A 20786-nucleotide genomic window follows, 5' to 3' on the forward strand; every position below is an offset into this window, starting at 1 on the left:
TTCCATAATGAAATATTTACGACAACAGCCTTCACCGGCCGCAAGATTTGCTCATTTGAAGATGCAGAGGTAGTGCTTGAAGCGATCTCGCTGTATACATACATTAATTTTTATTTCGATTTTAAACGTTGTTATCATGTAATAAAAAGACTGAGCATATATATAGGCTCTACCCTCACATTTATGTACATTAATAAAATATATATATATATATATAAATATTATGAGAGGAAAAAAGGACGTAACTACATTTCCCGACAAGCCTGTTTCGTGAATCGCTTCACTCTTCAGGGGTTTAATCTATATATATATATATATATATATATATATAGATATATATATAGCTCTTTGGCATACAAAGCTTTGCTTTCATGTCCAAATCGAGCACTCTATCTAGGATGAGTCATTGCCGTTGCAATTGCGCATGCTCGCTCGGTTACTCTAGTTTGAGCACTCTGGCATGGCTTAGACGATACCACAAAGGTTGGGTCGTTTGGGGTGACCGTCTCGGTTCTCCCCCATCCTAGCATTAGCACTGCACTGATGAGGCCCAGAAGGCCGAAACAGTACTGTCTGCAGTTAGTTATATATATATATATATATATATATATATATATATATATATTAAGTTTTGAAAAGGGTTCGTTCATAACAAACCACCTAAGTTGCAAAATAAAAGTGCTAAAGCCCGTGGACTTGGCCCCAACTAATTATTAATAAACAGTCCACAGTTCCAAAGTTCAAGAGTTCTTAAATATATACGAGTATTAAATATTACTAATATTAATGTAAGGTTATAAATAATTCCAAAATAGTTAGGTCTAATATTAATATAAGCTTAATCTATAAAATTGGTATGGCTAGGGCTAATGTAGACTAATATTAATGTAACGCTAGGATTGTTTAATGCTAATTCTAAGTTGTAAATAGTTCCAAGTCAATTTAATCTAAAGTCAACTAAAGCTTAAGGTAATCTATTTACAAAAGTATTCTATAGGAGTCCCCATCAATTGTACAGATTAATGGGGACTCCCAAGCGTTTCTAAAGTTATAATTTGGATATATCAACAAAGTTGAAAAGGTAAATTGGCCACCGTAATGATTACAAAAGCTGACGTTTCGAGCGTTAGCACTTCGTCGGGGCGTTTCTAAAGTTAGATAACGAGAGTCGGAAGTAGTCGCACGCAATTCTGTTTTTGGTCTCGCTGACGGCATAGCGAATTATACCCTCAGGAGGGTCATTCCCATTGTGGAAGGTAGATTTATTTCGAAATTTCCAGATGCTGTACATAATTGTCTTAATTAGAAAGCGAGAAATACGATTCTGTTCTGGACTAGCGGGGGTCCAACGTAAAAAGAAAACATAGGTACAGGATGGGAGAAAGCTAGTTCCAAGGATAGAGGAGATAACAGGGGAAAAGTGGGACCACACAGATTTCACACGGGGGCAATTGAGAAAACAGTGATCTATAGTTTCTTTACGGGAACAGAAGGCGCACTTATCTGAGTCGCTATATCCCCAATTCTCTAGAGAATCGCGGACCTTAATAGCGCGAAGTACAATTTTCCAGACTATGTCGTTTTTATAATTTTCAGAAAAGTCATCTCGCACTAAATTCCAAAATTTGTCAAGATCAAAGTCAATCGGAAGGAAGGGAGCCCAAAAGCGATGAAGAACTGGAGATGTGGAGGTTTCCATCAAGAGAGTTCGATAACATTTCTTGGAAGAAAATTCAAAATCGCACCACTCTGTGCGGAGAGAATCCCACGTAGAGTGGTGAGAGCCAAGAGAACATTCTCATAATAGGGCGTCAAGATCTGTGTACTCGGGGTGGAGTTATCTCGAAGAGAGCTCCACTCCGAGCGACAGGAGGCAAGCCTAGAGCCTAGAAAATATCTGGCCAAATAAAAAGATTTTGATTCGCGATCATCTAGATTGGAGATTACTGAGGCTAATTGAAGAGAGTTACCTTTGATCAGGAAATTTAAAATGCCGAGACTGCCATTGCTAAGAGATTGGTGGCAGGACGCTCGGCTAACCGTTTCAATTCGACAGCCCCAGACAAATGGCCAGATCAAAGCGTTAACCTTAAAAATGACCCATTTCGGGACACGCAAAACTTTAGAGAGATATAGGAGCTTGCTAATTTGGAGGGTGTTAACGATGAGCGATCGGCCGACAAGAGAAAGAGAGCGGGATTTCTATAAATTTAGATGTTTTTCTAATTTCTCTAGTTCAGTATCGCGGCTAAAAACAACACCTAGAATTTTAATTTTTTGTCATCCATTTGAGGCCAAGTGGTTGGTCGTCGCGCGTACGCCACGCCCTCAACCACATGGCCTCTGTTTTCGTGACATTAAGGCGTGCCCCAGAGCCACGCTCGTTAATATTAATCGTGTTGAATAGAACTTGCAGAGAGCGATAAGATTTCACTATACAGGTTGTATCGTCAGCATAATTTCTAACTTTATAGCAGAGACCATGTGCGCCCGGAAGGAGAAAGCCTTCGATCTCAGGATTATTTCGGATTTTGCATGCGAGAGTTTCAACGTACAAAACATAGAGCAGGGGAGACAGGGAATCCCCCTGTCTCACCCCACGAGACAAATGAATCAGATCGGTTAGCCATTCATTAACAATAACACGCATATTGGCGCCATTATATAAAGTGTTGATTCAAAAACAAAAAGACGGGCCAAAACCAAAACAGGGTAAGAGGCTTTGCAGAAAGGTGCGATTAACACGATCGAAGGCTTTCTCTTGATCTAAACTGAGCAAAATGCCGGTTTCATTCATGCGGTCGATGTAATCTAAGATATCTCTAAGTAAATATAAGTTTGAAGTTATTTTGCGTCCGGGCACAGAGCAAGTTTGATCAGGGTCAACGATATATTCCAGAACTTTAGAGAGTCGAAGAGAGAGGACTTTTGAGCATAAAAATAATCAACGTTTAAGAGGGAAATCGGACGTCAATTTTTCAGATTCTTACGATCTCCTTTCTTAAAAATAACGCGTGTGTTGCTCATCTTCATGGAATCACACATCTCTCCGGTTTGGTAGCATGCACTTAAGACTCGACATAAATGTGGAGCTTAACGATCCCAAAATCTAGCGTAGAATTCAACCGAAAGGCCATCAGGGCCAGGTGATTCATTCCTATTCATATTTTTCATAGCGAGAGTAAGTTCGTCAAGCGTAATCTCGCTTTCACAAGATGACGCCTGATCAAAAGTTAATTTTCGTGATAGAGAAGATAAAAGATCGTTTTGAAGAAACAGCATCTATCGGTTCTTCGGAAAAGAGCTGAGTGTAGAAATCGACATGAGCTTTTTCAATCTCCTCTTGGGAGGAGACTTCGATACTGGTAGAGTCATAAACCGAAGAGATGTGGGATCGTTCAGCTTTAATTCTTTGTAAATTAAAAAAAATACCGACTGGGGCGTTCGCCGTTCTGCTCTACTACGAATAATGATTCCTTCGACTTGTTTAGTTCGAAGGGCTTTCAAATGACATTCGGTGTCAGAAATTAAGGGATAACGGAATTGTCTCCGTTAACTAAACGTTGACGAGGACGGATCAATTTGTTCGTCAAAATCACCTGGTCTCTTTCCAATTGTCTACGCTTTTTTCGGGAGAAGGAGATCGTTTCTTCTTTAATAGACTGTTTTAAAAACTCCCACTAATCTTGGAGACACGGAAAACAAGATAACAAACGTACATGATCATCAATTAGTTTTCTATAGTAGCGCAAAAATCCTTATCGTTCAAAAGAGAGTTGTTAAAACACCAAACTCCTGGACCGCGTTTTGCAGCGGTGGGAATATCAAAGGTAAGAAAAACAAAATCGTAGTCTGATATCGAACAAGGGCAAATGTCACACTTAAAGTTGGGTGATAATAAATCTTTCGAAATTAAAAACTTGTCAAGTCTACTCCCAATTGACCGTGTGGAATTAAACCACGTAAATTCTCTTGATCTTGGATGCAAATTTCGCCAAACATCTGAAAGCGCGAAATCACTTTTTAAAGATTCGTAGTCTTTGTGTATAGAGATATTCCCACCAAATTTATCGAGAGCGTTGTCGTAACAATTAAGATATCCTCCGATGATAATCGCAGAGGAGGGAATGAAAAATTTATAAATCGAAACAAAAAAACTTTTCCGTTCGGTAGGATTGGTAGGAGTGTAAATATCGACTAGATTAATATCAAAGTCGTTGCACCTGATCAAAACATTGACAATACGACCGTGTGAGTCCTTCTTCCAAGATACGATTTCGTTTGAGCATTTCGAAGAAATCAAGGTGACGACACCACCCTGTTTCCCGGAGGCAGGGGACCAAAAACTACGGCCCAGCCATCTACGGGATAGAGATTTGATAGTTGATTCAGAATGAATTAACGTTTCTTGCACAAAACAGACATCGCAGTTGGACTTCTCGATCAAATCAAACAAGAAATTGTAGGTAAGGGGGTTTGCTAGCCCCCTTGCATTAATAGTTAAGAGTTTGAAGGAGATTGGAAAAAAGACTCACTTAGAAAAATAAAAACTTACTTGGACTTTTTAGAGTGTCTATTTTTTCCTTTTTTATTTTCCGTGGGGGTAGTTTCCTTTCGGCATAAAGATACATCAGATGATTTTCTTTTGAGATCGTGAGTGGTTTCCTGATCATTTTCGCTTTCAGGGGTATACAGTGGATGAGACGAGGCTGTAGTAGGAACAAGTATCGATGACCGTGGCTTTCCAGTGGTGAGCGTAGGTGTAGTAGGTTTACGAGTGCAGGCAAGGGACAGATCAGGCAAGCGAGCAGGTGTGCGACGGGATGAGGGCTTAATGTGTTTGGGAGCAATGAAATCACGAGGATCCAGGATCGGGGAATCAGAAGAGGTGGACGACGGTTGAGAAGATTGTTCAGAGAGATTGTGCGAGGGCAGTTCGGGTTGAGAGTGTTGCTGTTCAGGTTGAGAGTGTTGCAAAGGCTGTTCGGGTTGAGAATGTTGCTCAGACTGTTCAGGTTGAGAGGGTGGCTGAGTCTCGTTGAAATCATCGGGCGGTGGAGGGGATGGAGGATCTTGCGTGCAGATGTCGGCGGATGGTGAAGGATTTTTGCGTACAATTTTCGTCGGTGGATGGTAGAGGATTTTGCGTACAATTTTCGCTGATGGGTGATTTTGGCGGCAGGAGAACAGAGGCGAGAGGGAGGTTTGTAATAGCATCACGACACTTCCTGAAAAAAGTTGCTGTTAATACTATCAGGGTCGGAGACTGCGATGTAGGCAAAGTGTCTGTGGTACGGAATTTGGGCGCGTGGTTCGATGATCAACTCACTATGGCCGTACACATTACCAAATATGCAGTGCTGCTTTCTATCACCTACACAATATTAGACGTATAAGGAAACACCTTTCAATGGACTCAGCTGCGACTCTTATTCACTCCTTTATCAGTAGCCGAATAGACTACTGTAATAGTCTATTATACGGTGTGCCCAAGTGCCATATTGACAAACTGCAGAGAGTTCAAAACGCAGCCGCCAGACTTGTTATTATGCAAGGCAAATTTTGCCACATAACACCGGTGCTCCGTCAGCCGCATTGGCTTCCTGTCTCATTTCGTATTAGTTTTAAGGTTCTACTTTTAACTTTCAAAGCCATTCGCAAATCCGCACCATCCTATATCAATGATCTTGTCAAAATTCAGCCTTTAAATTCAAGATATGGACTGCGTTCTAATGACGGAATACTGCTATCTTACCCGAATTTTAAAACTTTAAAAACCCTAGGCGACCGTGCTTTCGTCATTTTTTTAGTAAGGCTTTTTATTCTTAGTTAGCTTAGCTTTTAATATTTTATACTACACATGATGTAACTGGCATCTATTACAAAGCATTGTTGTAATGATGTAATTAGTATTTATTTCATGCATCGTTGTAATGATGTAATTAGTATTTATTCCATGCATTGTTGTAATGCGCAGTTGATCATCCCGTCATGGAAACGGCGCAATATAAATCCACAATTTTATTTTTTATATTTTTATGTTTTTGTTTATTTCTTCGTCAATATTTACATCTTGGTTCTCGTCAGTGTGAGTGCCATGAATTGTTGGGAACACCCAGGAGTATTCGTAGTTCACGCCAGTGACCTTCCTGCTTACAATTACATATATCTTATTAACCAAGCGCGAGGGCCGTACTGGGAGAATATCGGCCCGAGGTCTTGACAGTACGGACCGAGCGCAGCGAGGTCCGTACAAAAGAGACCAAGGGCCGATACTCTTCCAGTACGGTCCCGAGCAAGCTTGGTTAATAAGAGATTTATTATACGACTGAAGTTCAAAGGGACACAAGTGCGGTATCATTCGGAACCATTCGGGACAGTGCCCGGTTCAATGCTTAGAGAATATTGGACCGGCAATAGAGCATTTTGATTGGTTGATTTTAGTTATTGGCCCTCCTGACTGCCCGAGTCGTGTAAGAAAGCACAATAAGGGGCGTGAACAATCACGGGCTTCGTGGCCAACATCTTCGCAATTGAAGCAAATTTTGTTTGTGCAAGCGTTGCTGAAATGGTCTGGACGATTGTATTTTTGGCAGGTTGGATTCTGACCGTTGTATTTAATAAAAATCTGGTATTTCCCAAAACGAAGAAAGCTCTACTAACTATGGCTTAATGATACGGAGTCTGTAATGTCGGAGACCATTATAAATGTTGGGCGCGTACGAGTGCTTTCCTCGGCGATAATCAATGACTTCACAGTAGGGCGTAAAGCGTTTAATTATTGCAAGTTCAGACAGTTCGAAAGGAGCGTCGTAGATAGCTAGGAAAGTGAGCGGTTTGTCGATATCTTGAAGGGCGAAAGGTTCAGAATCAATGTTGAGAGAATTTAGGCGTAAGAACTGTTCTTTGGCGGCAATAGATTTGAAGGTGACCACAACTTCACCGTTGAGTTTACGTTGTAAACACTGAATGTCGGTCGGAGAGACTTTACACTCGGCAAAAGCATCAAATACAGCACGGGCGCTTGTATTCTTGTTTGGCATAAAGAAGGCAGATTTCGGCCTTTGAGGCATGCTGTTTTCGGGAAACCGTATTTGTGGCGGTCTTGTTTCACTATATAGAGGCAGTGTGGCCGAGTGGTTAGAGTGTCGGACTCGTAATCCGCCGCTCCCGGGTTCGAGTCCCACCATGACCCCTGGATTTGTTTCACGGTAGCCCCGAGTTCAGATCCTTGGCCACGCTTGTAAATAGCCAACTGGTTTGCCTCCGGCCGGTTGGGGTTCTTAATGATGTTCTTAATGGTGTTATGTTCAATTTAGACCATTTGTTTCATTTGTTTGTAAGGACCACAATGGAAACAACTGGTTCACCAGTAATTGTGTAATCCTATAAAACTTTTGATTTTTTTTTTCAGACTTGTAATATCAAAAGTGCGAGCAGCTCTTGAAGCGTATGAGTCGCCATTTATTAACGGTTGAGCGGTCTTGAACATTTTCGTTGCCAATCCTTAACATTTCTTCCAGTCCATCCACATTCTTGGTTAAATCCATTATCATACACAAAGCAAAAGTAGAAGAGAGGGCCCAGCGGGCAAACTAACCTGAAAAATCTCGGATTCCGTATATTACGCTTTGACTAGGCAGTAGCGACAAAAGCACGAGAAGATCTTCACTGTCTCGGCCTTCTGGGCCTCATCAGTGCAGTTTTTTTTATGTTTAAGGTGGACGGCCGGGCCCCCGATGAAGGGCGTGTGCAATGCCCGCCGACCAACAGGACTAATCCCACCCATGGCTTGCGTGCAATGCCTTAGGGTTGGGGTCCACCAGAAACGAGGGTCACCAGACGCCAAACTCGCTGGGGAATCGAACCCCACCTCAACAAAAATTAACACACTCACACCAAAAATTGAACACACACACTTGATAACTTAAATAACTTAAACTACTTTTTAGTTTTCATTTTTAGGTTTCAAATTTTTAAACTAATATTAAACTATTTCGGAGGAGTGTACTTTAGCACATGTCTAGGAGGACCATTTTGCGGGTTGAGAACAAAGGCAATTGAACCAGGAGGAACTTGAAGGTGTGATGTTAACCGTAGGAGGTCTACTCTATCACCTGAAAGGCCAGGAGGTGTGGATAGCAATTCGAGAATTTCACTTCTGGACTTGGAAGAAATGACCGACGTAACGGAGAGTGGCGCGGTTATCTTATTAGCGACTGGTACGGAAATCGACTGGGTTGTATCCGTTGTAGCAGATTTCTTTACAGTTCCTTTTGAAACCGGAGAAGTCTGGGGAGCAGCGCGTTTACGGGAGACATTGTCTGATGGTACTTGGTCAACCGATGTGCAGGTTGGAAAACGGTCCTCGCTGGCCTCAAGGTTATAATCGTACTCTTCAGACTCAGCAACAACGTCATTAGGGACGGGAGCAATTGTCTCAGCTGTCACATCATTTTCTTGAGCTACAGACGAGGGTATGTCCATCTCTACTGATGTGTCTACAGCAGGTTGAGCACCCACGGTCGCCTGACAGTTCCTAGCTAGATGTCCACCTTGACGGCATCGGAAGCATTTGCCCCTAAGGGCACACTCCGCCGACTTATGACCAACTTTATGACAAGTAGTACACTGGAGGGGTTGCCCCCTATACCAAATTTTACAGCGGACGCCACGGATAGAAATAAACGGTGAAATGACATTCCTAATAACCATTTGGACAATGCGTGACCCGGTGGACACTGAAGGCCTTCCGGGCCAAACCTGATTGCGAACAGATTTGACCGTACCATATGCAGACAAAGCTGTGCTGATGGCGTCGTTTGATCCCTCAAAGGGAAACCAAGAGACTACAACAGTAGTAAGCTGGGGAGGAGGAGGGGGTTTAACCACCCTACACTCTACATCGCCCAACTTGATGACACCTAGCTCCTCAAAAAATAACTTAGCAGCATCGCCGTTCTCAGCAAAAGTGACTCTCGCAACACGGCCAGGACATGCCTGCACCGCAGCCACCCGACGGTCAGACTCACGGTCAAAAAAACCCAGCAACAAACCAACGAGAAAAGTACCTCCTCAGGGAGCCCCTGACAGTCAACGTCGATGGTCCTATTAAAGGACACGACCATGCTGAAACTCGGACCCAACCCAAAGACAAGTCAGAGTGATGGGTGTCCGAAACAGAGAAAAAGCAAAAAGGAAAGCAAGTTCGGATCGACCGAGAAATCCAAAAAAAAGGGATGGGCGACCAAAACGGAACCAAAGAAAACAACCACTGCCAGGGAGGAAAAAGTCGCAAGTTTTCCCTCCCGGCAGGTACTCACTTATCCAACTCAGACCTCGAAAAACACCAGAACCAACTTCAAACTACAAGAGTATGAAGCAACGCTTACCATGCGAGACCTGGGCCTTATCAGTGCTGTTTTTTTTTTGTTTTTCAGGCGCCCCCGGCCACGGACCCATTAGTGCAATGGTCAGTGCTGCAACGGCCGGACGACATATATACTTAACGGAACCGGAGTGCAATGGTTCCGCCGAGTAACGCCTGAAGGAGGGTACACCAGTACGCCAAAATCGCCCAGGAATCGAACCTGGCCCCCCGGAAGCGCTCCCCGCCTAACGGGGCACCTGAACAGTCGGGGTGTGCAAGGACTGCTGTTGGGTAACGAGTCCCATAATGCAGAGAACTACATGCTATGAGACCCTAACCCGCGTCAGTGCTGTTTTTTTTTTTTTTGTTTTTCAGGCGCCCCCGGCCACGGACCCTTTAGTGCAATGGTCAGTGCTGCAACGGCCGGACGACATATATACTTAACGGAACCGGAGTGCAATGGTTCCGCCGAGTAACGCCTGAAGGAGGGTACACCAGTACGCCAAAATCGCCCAGGAATCGAACCTGGCCCCCCGGAAGCGCTCCCCGCCTAACGGGGCACCTGAACAGTCGGGGTGTGCAAGGACTGCTGTTGGGTAACGAGTCCCATAATGCAGAGAACTACATGCTATGAGACCCTAACCCGCGTCAGTGCTGTGCTGATACTAAGATGGGGGAGAATCGAAACGGTCACCCCAAACGATCCAACCTTTGTGGTATCGTCTAAGCCATGCCAGAGTGCTCAAGCTAGTGAGCATGCGCATATATATATATATATATATATATATATAGACAATAAAAAGACTGGTAGACTCTAAAAAGAATCAGCAGAAACAGCGCAGACTCGTTTTGGTTTATTTCTCTCCGATTATCTGGTACGCGAGTAAACAAGCCAATTTATTCCCTGTCTAGCTCGTTGTTGTTGCGGCGACGCTATATGACCGACATAGATGAAAGGGCTAAAAACCTGAGATATTTTTTTATCTTAAGTGAGGCAAGAGAATATAGGCGGTTTCTATTCTCTTGAGTGAGGGCAGTAGATAGTTTCCTATGTTGACACCTCTTCAACAAACCTGCGACTTTTTCAGGGAGTTTAGTGCAAGGAACCACTTCCTCAATGGTCTTGGAAATTTAAGGGAAACGTACCGCTCAGGCCCAGGCGTCAGCTCGGCCCTCTGATTTCTGGACTAACTTGGTCAACGCAGGGGCATCAAATATGGAATTTTTTCGAAGCGCTTTGCTGTTTTTGTGTTAACGAGTGTTCAATACAATCCAATGTTAAGCGTTTGAGGGTCGATGTTTATCATGATAAGGCAGCATTTTAAGCTGATTTATCAGCCTGAATTCTTTATTTGTTAATCGACGTTACTGGCCGGGAGCAAAAATCGCGAAATAAAAAGAACTGATACCAGTCATACGAAAAGAAATATCATTCATTTCCATAAGTCTATTTTTTAAGACTTTACTTTTATTTTACAGCGGAAAATTACTCACTCACAGGTATTTATCGAACATTAAACCACTTTAAAACTGTGTACCTCAATGAAGGGTGCAGGTTGTCTATGCGAGTTTTACTGCAAGGCAAAGATGAAAGATCAATCAACTTTGTATTTATATTGCCGACACAAATGAAAGGAAAATGTTATATATCAACTCATTAGGTAGTAATTTCTTAGTCAAGGAGAGAAACGTTAACGAACAGATCAACAATACTAAAAGCTGATTAAGAATCTCTCGTTAAAATTTTACCTTAGCTAATGTATATCGGACCTATGGGGTAAACTTGAATTGGAGACGTCAACCACTTTTACTGGAGGCATTTTAATCCCGTGGGGTCTCCCATATGAAACAGACGGGAATGCTCGTCGGAAAATTTTGAATTTAACCCCTAATGGAGACCATCTGGGCGTGGCGCAAGCTCTTTGTGACCCCTAAAGGAGACCAATCTGAGCGTGGCTTAAGCAAATTTTGACCCCAAAAATAGACCGTGTAAAAACACACAAAATACGACATGAATATGAGTTTTAATGATATAAAGACATAATCATCGAATGCTTCTATCTAAAAGTAGTTTTTAAGCATTGTCATTCTTCATTATGTTCATGCATTGTGTCTTTGGCACTTGTAACTGTTCACAATGTCATCAAACGCTACACATGCTGAAGGCTAAGGCTGGTTGTGACAAGCTAAAATATAATATTTACACATATTTATATGCTTCTAAACTACAACTCTTTGTAAACTATGGAAAGAGCCAACCATCTAAATGTTCTAAAGAATTGTAAAATATATGTTTTGTCTCAATTTTTTTTCACTTAACAGCGACGACCTGTTTGCCGAATAATGCTTATTAATTTAAGGTGTGCCATTCAAAACATTGTCTGGCTACTGTATGTCTTTTCAAATTTAAAACTTTAACAATGATTCCCTTCGACTAAGTCTTGCACTTGATGTAGGGACAGTATCCACCCTTCTGCCGTCATCTTTCAAGTCAACAGCTGAGGATCTAGCATTTCTTTGACGAGGAGTCGCGGATGCTCTCTACTATTTGTAGAAATCTTTGATTTATAATCACAGCGGTAATACGGTAAACAAAACAAGTTAAAAAGAAAATTCACTTAATTCTGTGTTTCTTCGCGGAACCCTAAACGAGACCTTGGTGGCTTAAAATATTGGCGCTTTGCCCGGAACAACCTAAGCGAGACCAAAATCCAAAATTTACACCCCTAAGCGAGACGACGAGCATCCCTGTCTGTTTCATATGGGAGTCCACCCCTCCCCGGGATTTTAATGCTATTCAATTCCGTGCTTTGTATAGTTTAAAAGGATTAGTTTGAATTCGGGGCGTATCCTCTCCTATCAAGCTTTTTCACTCAAACATAATCCTGTATAATTATATACGGCCCTATTGCTTTACACAACTAAGATATCAAAACGTAATGGAAATATGCACAAGAAGAACCTTTCTCACCTCGATCTTCAGATTGGTTACACAGATCCTGACTATCACAATAAAAACGATAAAAAAACTTGAGCTACGATTCTTAGGCCGGCTAGACACGTGTATTACACGCTCTATATACACTAAGATATGCCATTTGTTTGAACTAGGATTGCACAGATTTACAGAGAAAAATTTTTGAGAACGCCTTAGCGAAGAAACTGTTCATTGTTCCATAACACAAAGGATGTAAGGCACTGGGAAGGCAGGTCAAAATAAAATTATAATCCATAAAGAGTTGATGATATCGAAATTCATACGCATTGATCTTACAAACCCTTTCCCACACATAATGAGCTTGATACGGAAAATAACAAACAACAAAAATAATAATAAGTACAAAAATCATCTTAAGTAAATCTCTCTCCAGATCGGTAGTTCTGGGTTTAATGTCCCTTTGGTTCTTTTGGTCAACCATGACGTTTTTTGGTTCGTTCTCCCTGCATGGAGTGTAACCTTGCTGTTGGTTGTCTCGCCTAACCTCGAGTTCAACTGCGACCGTCGAGTTTCGGGCTCTCTCCTCTATCTGCACTATTCGCCTCTTCAAGTTCCAGGCCACTGCTCCGTAAGATGCCAGCATTATCACATAAGGTAAAGCGTAATTCAAGATGAATCTACTAATCGCATAGTACTCATTGTTTGTGATAGGCAGCTCGATGCATCTGCCATTACTAAACCTGAGACCGATGAAAAAGGGAAAGGCGATTGCAAATGACAACAGCCACAGCCCAGTTATGGTTAGAATTATGATCTTCTTAACTGATGGTGCACGTGGAAGTGGGGTTACAATGAATCTGTAACGATAGAAAGCGATGGCAGCCAGTGAGTAGGTCACAACGAGAAGAGCAATCACTTGGAATGTGTTCAAAACGCAGGCGGCCTCTTGAAGAACAGCTTTTGTTGGATTCTGCCAGCTCGCAAACATGACAGCCAGACAAACGCTGCTTAGGATTTCTGCAAAAGCCATGTTAGCGACGAGATGGTAGGATAGAGGCTTACGAGAAGGTATGGTCCACACAGCATAAAAAACCATGGAGTTTCCGATTATACTGGCCGAGATGATCACGGCGAAGAGGGTCACACGGAAAATGTAGAGAGCTTCTGGTTCTTTATACTGTTCCACGGAGGAGGGCTCGGTTGAGTTTGTGATGTTCGTACCGTTGATGGACTGCATTGTTTCCTCGTCTTCCTCTACTTGGTGTGTTTCTTGTCCTCCTTGTTGTCACCCTCACTGCGAGAGAGATAAGTATAAGAAAGATACTGTAGTTCCGGTAAAGACTTTCCCGCAGTCTTACTCTCGACTGTTTTATTGATATTGACGTCACAAATGGCTTCGAATGTTAAACCCGTGAAGATATAAATGACGAATTTTAATTTGGTTTTAATCATATAGAGCTTTTGGTTCTTCATATTGTTCAATTGCGCTCATTGGTTCCATTCCTGGAAGCGTTGGTAAATAACGACATTGATTTCTACGTTCCTCTGATGGATAACCCCTGAGGTGCTGAAAAAAACGTTACAAAGAATTGTCCAACAAAGACAACTTGTGCTACTGCCGCTATAAAGAGATATATAAAAACTTAATCCATGGTGGCTTATCTGCATATCATTTCTCTGTTATAATTAAGAATTACTCAAACGTTTGTAAAAAAAGGTTATATATCAACGTTCTCTGAAATTCGACATTTGCAGCGAATTGACGAAAGTTATTAAGAATTTATAGCACTTCAAAGCTTTCCGAGTTGAGACAAATTGTCTTTTAATCATTCTTTACTCAACTTTAAGTGTTTACGATAACTTGAATATCAACAAGCTTCAGCAATAATGAGCCAAATGAATGTGTCGACGACAAATAATGGCCATGATAGCAATCATTTACTTACTTTAAAAAGCACTCATAATTTTCATTATCGCAGAATAATCCCGCTAATGGAAAGACATAAATTTGCAAAACTGTCAGCTGAAGGAGTTAATGAGAGGGAAAACGGAGTTTTTGTTTACATAATTTGAAGGAAGTTTTTGAATTTGTTTTGTCACATTACCTAATTAGACCTATATTGCAGTGGCGTGTCGGTGCGCTGTATTCCCCTGATTTTCAATGCCTGTTTCGTTTTCTTACACACTCACAGCTTGCCTTTTCATTCGCAGCAAAACTAACCTTAGAGGCTGATCAACAAAGACAAATATACAATTTTTTGTTAGGATTAAGGTTGTAATCCTTTCGCGTCAATTTGATAATTACCTTTTCGAAGCTCGCGTCAAATACGAAGCTGGAGTGCGCCTACTACGGTAAAGTGGTACTTTTAGAAATTCTATAAACCTATGATAACAGAAATTAATGGGAAAATTCCCGAGCTTTTAATCAATTTGCCATTTTGATGATAGACATTAATTGTTTTTAGTCGCCGCACGTACTTTTATCCACCATGGGATTTTTGCTCATTAGACGACAGTGTTATGAAAACAGCTCGTTAGACGACAGTGTTATGAAAACAGGCAATTGCTTGACTAAATTTGCGTAATTCCGACTCTTATACGAAAATATCAAAGTTTTTAATGTAGCACATATAACGGAACTAAAATGTGAAGTTCTATTGGGCCCACCAAACACACGATGAAAAAACATACATTTGTCCAATGTTTCTTTTAAGTGAATTAACTTTTTTTGGCTTTTTCTTCCCATTCAGAAACATGCATATTATAAATAAATAAAATTGAAAAGTCCAGGCACTGTGATATTAAAATGGCCATTTGGTTCCGTTTGATATTAAGTTCGCTTATTATTCCCCTATAAAAAAAAGAAATTTTCGGCTGCAAAGATAAAAAATTCAATGTGCACAAAAGCAAATTAGATAGATGTTCACCATCTTTTTGGTCCAGAATGTAACTGGGAATTTAGAGAGGGCTATGCATGTATTTCAGTAGCACCTTCAAGCTTGCAATTCTGCGAGAAAGTGAAGATAGCTTAGTGTTGTCTGGCACACAAACGCATCAAAGGTGCAGTTCCCTTAGATATTTAAGACTACTTAAGTAAGACTCAACAATGAGCAACATAATACTGTAACTAGATATAGTAATATAAACTTCGTTTACCCAAAATTTAATCGGCTGACCGAAGGCGGTAGGACGTTCGCAGTCACTATTTGTCCTGAACTTTGGAACAGTTTAAGCCTAGATATCTTACTGAGAAATGCAGTATCACTAGAATCCTTTCAAGAATAATTGTCGAAATATCTTCTGCAAAGATCAGTAGGAATTGCACCATTTCATGGTTGAATCTTATTCTGTATACTCTAGCCATATCATATTAGCTTTTACACTCGTTTATATTAATGTAGAACTTCTTATATTTCCTTAGTTTTATTTGTTTTGTACTTTGAATTTGCAATTCGGAATATGTTGTTGTAATTTTGATTTTGGATAAAGGGCCACAAGTTTACTAGTTTCTGTAACTATTCCGTGCTGCACTCTTGAAATATAGTGTATTATCATTATTATTATTATTACATATATCTGAACTGCGGTTATGAAACGTATATGTGCACGATCCTCGCAGTAAAGCACTATTTAAGCAATAGTGAAAATCAGACCTGAAAAAATTCATGCCTGTACGGGATTCGAACCACTGACCTCTGCGATACTAGTGCAGCGCTCTACCAATTGAGCTAACAAGCCAACTGGGAGCAGGCCATCAAATTAATTCGACATAAACCCGTAAGATGAAACACAACGAATATATGAAATACGTATCTCTGAACTGCGGTTATGAAACGTATACGGTTTATATCGAATTAATTTGATGGCCTGCTACCAGTTGGCTTGTTAGCTCAATTAGTAGAGCGCTGTACTAGTATCGCAGAGGTCAGTGGTTCGAATCCCGTACAGGCCTGAATTTTTTCAGGTCTGATTTTCACTATTGCTTAGATAGTGCTTTACTGCGAGGATCGTGCACATATACATTATCATTATTATTACGCGTAAAGGGTCTGGCACTATCAGACTTCCTCGCGGGCGAAAAATCACTTATGTGGAAGCGCTAAATTACGAGGGCCTGCTCGCGGGCTCACTCATGATTCGTCAGCGCTTTGCTGCGGATGCGTGTCAAACTTGGCAAGAAAATTAACTTTGCAAACAAGAAAAAAACAAGCCCCAGAAGTTCCCAAAATGATATCTCTCGTTGTGAAATACCCTTATCTTTTACCGCGAGTGATATTTGTTTCCAGTGCCACATAAACTGTTCAAAAAGTCTCCCTTGCCGCCAAAGCGATGCCGTGACAAACAGAAGTCCAGCTGTATTCACAACACCGAAGCATCGAAACAAATATATAGATCATCAAATGAAAGATTCAAATTTTTCACTGTCTGAGCCTACCGTCACTTCATCATCAAAACTTTTGTCTTGAATATTCTCGACCTAATGGACTTCAGCTTCAATAAACGACAAATAGTCAGCATCAAATTCGATTTAAATACGGATCATATCACTAGCATTCTCGATCTCTACCTGAAAAGAGTCCACCACGAAATGACAATTAAGTACTGGATACATGCAAATCTTTGTTTCATGATATAGGTCCGATTTCTTATTACCTGCTTTTGAGTCTCAATTTTTCGAAAATAAATACTGCAACAACGGCATTAAAATAGTTTCCGACGGTAAGAATAATGGATATTGTGTAACCTTTAATGAAAGGGGTGAAAGGGAAACCGAATATCACCATTTAAGACAGGAGACCTGAGTGAAAAATATTTCGTGATTAATTTAAATTTCCTTTCCAGCATAATATAACTGTTCCTTTTCTAATGGTTTTATCAACTGAGTTGATGATGTAACTTGGCCACTGTTTCAGACGTCAGCCCTTTCCCAGTGCAAGTATATAGTAGTCTAATTACAATTTATTTTGTCCTTTATGATGGCCAATTTACGTTATCTAGGCATTCGATAAAGCCAAGTTACTCTGCAATACCCCCAACCGACGCAGCACCACAATTTATCTAGAAAAATTAACTCCTTTATCCCTCTTCTACTAGGACAAATTTTAATAAAAGGCAGACATATTTCAAATTCATACTCTGATCAATACTTGGATGAGTGATTAAATAACTACCGCTCCCATCTGACTCAGAGCAACTCATTGTGCCAGGCATCCGGCGAGACGAAAATGGCTCAGCCTTGCTGGCACCTGTCTCCAACAAAGCCCTTGCGAGACTATAAAAATCACTTATTTCCAGTAGACAAAATAAGCTTTTAGGGAGCAGACATTTCGTGAGTTAGATAGAAGTTGATATTTTGCACGATCTGTGGCACAGTAATACTTCTTTTATGAACATATGGTGAGCAGTACAAATAAAAGTGCTTTTGTAAAAAAAAAATTGAGAGGTTTAATATAATATTCGACTTTCCATCGAGTGCATGCTGCACGTTTTCGCAGTTGTATTTTTCTTTTTTCACCAAATAATAATGTTATAATTTGAAAAATATCCACCTTGTCTGAGTTTTAACCTGTTTTTTTTTTCCTTTTAATATCATTATTTTTTTTGTGGGATGTAAAGTATAGGCATGGATCCAAATATTTAAGAAGAACGTGGATCGAACGAAGACGACGAACTCTGATGCACAATCCAGTGCAGGGAACGAAATAAAGAAGGTGTTGAGGTTCCCTTCGAAACATATTTGCAGTCATTAGTTTCCCCCCCCCCCCCCACCCCGACTATATAAGTCCTTCAGTTCGACACGATTGAATCAGGAATGAAAATATTCCATTACCTGAAAGACCTTGCTGCGTTTACCGAGACTTCCTCTGGACATTGACAGATTGGCCACAAAATATTCTGTATGGGAAGTGGTAAAAAATTGCGTGGGTGCGATATGGCAATTTACAGCCCAGCCAGCAAAATCCTCTCTGAGTGAAATTATCCGCTCAACGCCGGACTAAACTCATGAAGACAAAGCAGCTGCTTTTAGTCGCAGAAATTTTTTTTTCATATGGAAATTATCCTTCTTCTTTCACATCTGATTGATTTAACAAATATGTTTTTTCCCTTAAAGAATATTTTTCATCACCGTTGTACCATTAAATGCAGCATTCGTTTCCGTTGAAGGAAAATTTTTTCGACAAACAGAACACCAACTGTTTACCGAACAAAAACCGTTCTGAAAACTTTTTTTCTCGTTGGTAAAATGATGAAATATTTAACATAAATATGTCTCTAGCAAATGAAATATTTTATTGGATGGTTAATTTCGAAATCTACGTTCCATTTTATCAATGGATTTGATCAGAGGATTTCCTCGTATGGAATGGCAGGGTGCTAAGGAGATTGATGTCTTCGTGTCATTTTTTAAGAGAATAATAAATCATTGAGTTGATAATGAAAGTTAACGAAATAAAACCGCAGCGTCTCGAAACATCTCGACTATGAATTGACAGAGTATGATGAAGAAATTTCGTAAGAATGGGCATGAAAAAATGATATAAGTCCTATATATGGGCCATACATGATTAAACAACAAATTTTTTTGCTAACTGCATTTCGTATTATATGCGTCTGCTTAGGGATGACCAGTGGCCGCCGCAAGTGTCATTCAAAGAACCTTCGATCGCTTAGATTGAAAGATATTTCATTATTCCATATGTACTGCATTCATCTTTTCTATAAGAACAGCGTATAGGTTTTATTATAAAAAGGTACTACAGCAGCACCAGCAAAGGTAACTTATCATTATTATGAAGTTAACGAAAAGGTTGAGCAGTTGTACATTTGGAAATGAATATGAATATCCATTTATACGTAGAAGCCTTTCTCTAAAAGCGACAATATTTGAAGTTTAAAAAAACACAGAGTCAATGCAGCTGGCGTTTAGATAACAAAGCCACTTCGAAATGAAATGGATCCATCTTCAGTGTCTAATTGTGTGCAGTTGAAAAGGAAGTTGTACTTATGGCGAAATCTCAAGCGTTTATCCGAAAGCAGAATATCATAGTCAAATTAACAAAGAGATTCTATATTGCCGTTCAGTTATGGATCATATTTTCCTGCAGAGCAGGTGTAACTGTGGCGAGTGACTGCTCAGTATTTTCTTAGCGAAAATGATCATCTTTGATTCTTAAAGAAGCGGAAGGCTGAGAAGAGAAAGAAATTTGTACCAAGAAGGTGAGTGATGAAAAAATAGGGAGGGGGGAAGGTGGGGGATTGTCCCTTCCCGTCCCCTCCCCTTACTGTCGACTCTAACTCCAAATTAAACATGTTCGGTTGAATAAACAATCGCGCGCTTCTTCGTTAACTCGCCCTGATAAGACGCCTCAACTACAGGCTAGGATCACAGATGACATTTCCCTGATGTTCTTAGCACATTTTGACGTCCAGTCTGTGATCTATTTCTGAACAGACCCACGTCGACATAGAATTTATTTGTTTGATACATGAATAAAATGTTATATTTGGTTCTTGCCATCCTGAATGCTTTTTACGCACTATCATCAATTACTATACTCGGTTGTTGAGATATACTATAAGGGAATTGCAGCAAGTCTAATAATTGTATCTATCTAAGAGTGCAAAAAGCTGCTTCGGTGAACTTTGAGCCTTAAAACCACCAATCAGAGTGAGTTAATGTACAAGAAGGAAGTATTCTTGATGTAAACTTTTAGCAAGTGTCTTCTGTTCTCGTTAGAAGCATAAAGTTGATTTAGGATAAAAAAAATCCCCTATTCCGCTCTTTGATCTTATTCTTTGGCAATAAAACAAATTTTTGGTATCGAAACAAATGAATGGTGAATTTTTCTGTTCATGTTGTCCTTCAACAACATTGTTGAAATATATACAAACTAATCGAATGAAGCCTTACACTGCTGTAAAAAGTAAAATGTTTTAAAAATCCGAGTTTTCGCCGATCAACGGCACCATCAGGGATAAGAAAATATTCCGGGAGCGCTATAGATATATATGTAAAAAGAGTGTGTGGTGAAATGTGTAAAACATGTGACTATGTATGAAAGCTGTAGAAATAAACTGTGAATGGAACATAATACCCTCTAATGATGGACCTTTTATGAACAAAGTACCTATAAAAGCGTTAAAATGATCTAGAAAATAAGATACTGAAATAGAATTCGAAGGTCGGAGAATTCATCGTCACTACATTCTTCCCGGGAACTGAGTGTAGGCTTGTACTTTCTAATGTAAAATGCTTCGTAAAGGCGTAGATTAGCGGGGTCGTTTTCATCCTTAATAACCTTGACATCAATGCCTTTATGGTCTTTGTTTTGGCAGGAATAGATATGTTTTTAACGGACGAGTTTTCATTGTTGAGATGTTCCTTTACGCGGTCAGGGATGAAGCGTGTCGTGCTACCAATGTATTGTTAATTGCAGCTGTTACATATGAGCTGGTATACTGCATTACGACGTAAAC

At 40.4% G+C, this 20786-nt stretch overlaps 1 protein-coding gene across 1 annotated transcript; it reads right to left on the reverse strand.

Annotated features, from left to right (window-relative positions):
* Positions 1–11565: 11565 nt before the first annotated feature.
* Positions 11566–18798, reverse strand: LOC111326662 (putative G protein-coupled receptor tkr-1). Its single transcript, XM_022930712.2, has 2 exons — positions 18139–18798; positions 11566–13602 (listed from the first exon to the last, which is right to left on the reverse strand). Exon 2 carries the CDS (start codon positions 13543–13545, stop codon positions 12478–12480), a length of 1068 nt encoding a protein of 355 aa, XP_022786447.2. The 5' UTR covers positions 13546–13602; positions 18139–18798; the 3' UTR covers positions 11566–12477.
* Between the last annotated feature and the right edge of the window lie 1988 nt (positions 18799–20786).

This window comes from Stylophora pistillata, chromosome 4 (assembly GCF_964205215.1).
Source record: "Stylophora pistillata chromosome 4, jaStyPist1.2, whole genome shotgun sequence".
NCBI classification, from domain to species: domain Eukaryota; kingdom Metazoa; phylum Cnidaria; class Anthozoa; order Scleractinia; family Pocilloporidae; genus Stylophora; species Stylophora pistillata.

What these genes read in the sequence shown, in the direction of transcription:
- LOC111326662 (XM_022930712.2), bottom strand. Translation starts at nt 13,545, where the DNA reads ATGCAGTCCATCAACGGTACGAACATCACAAACTCAACCGAGCCCTCC.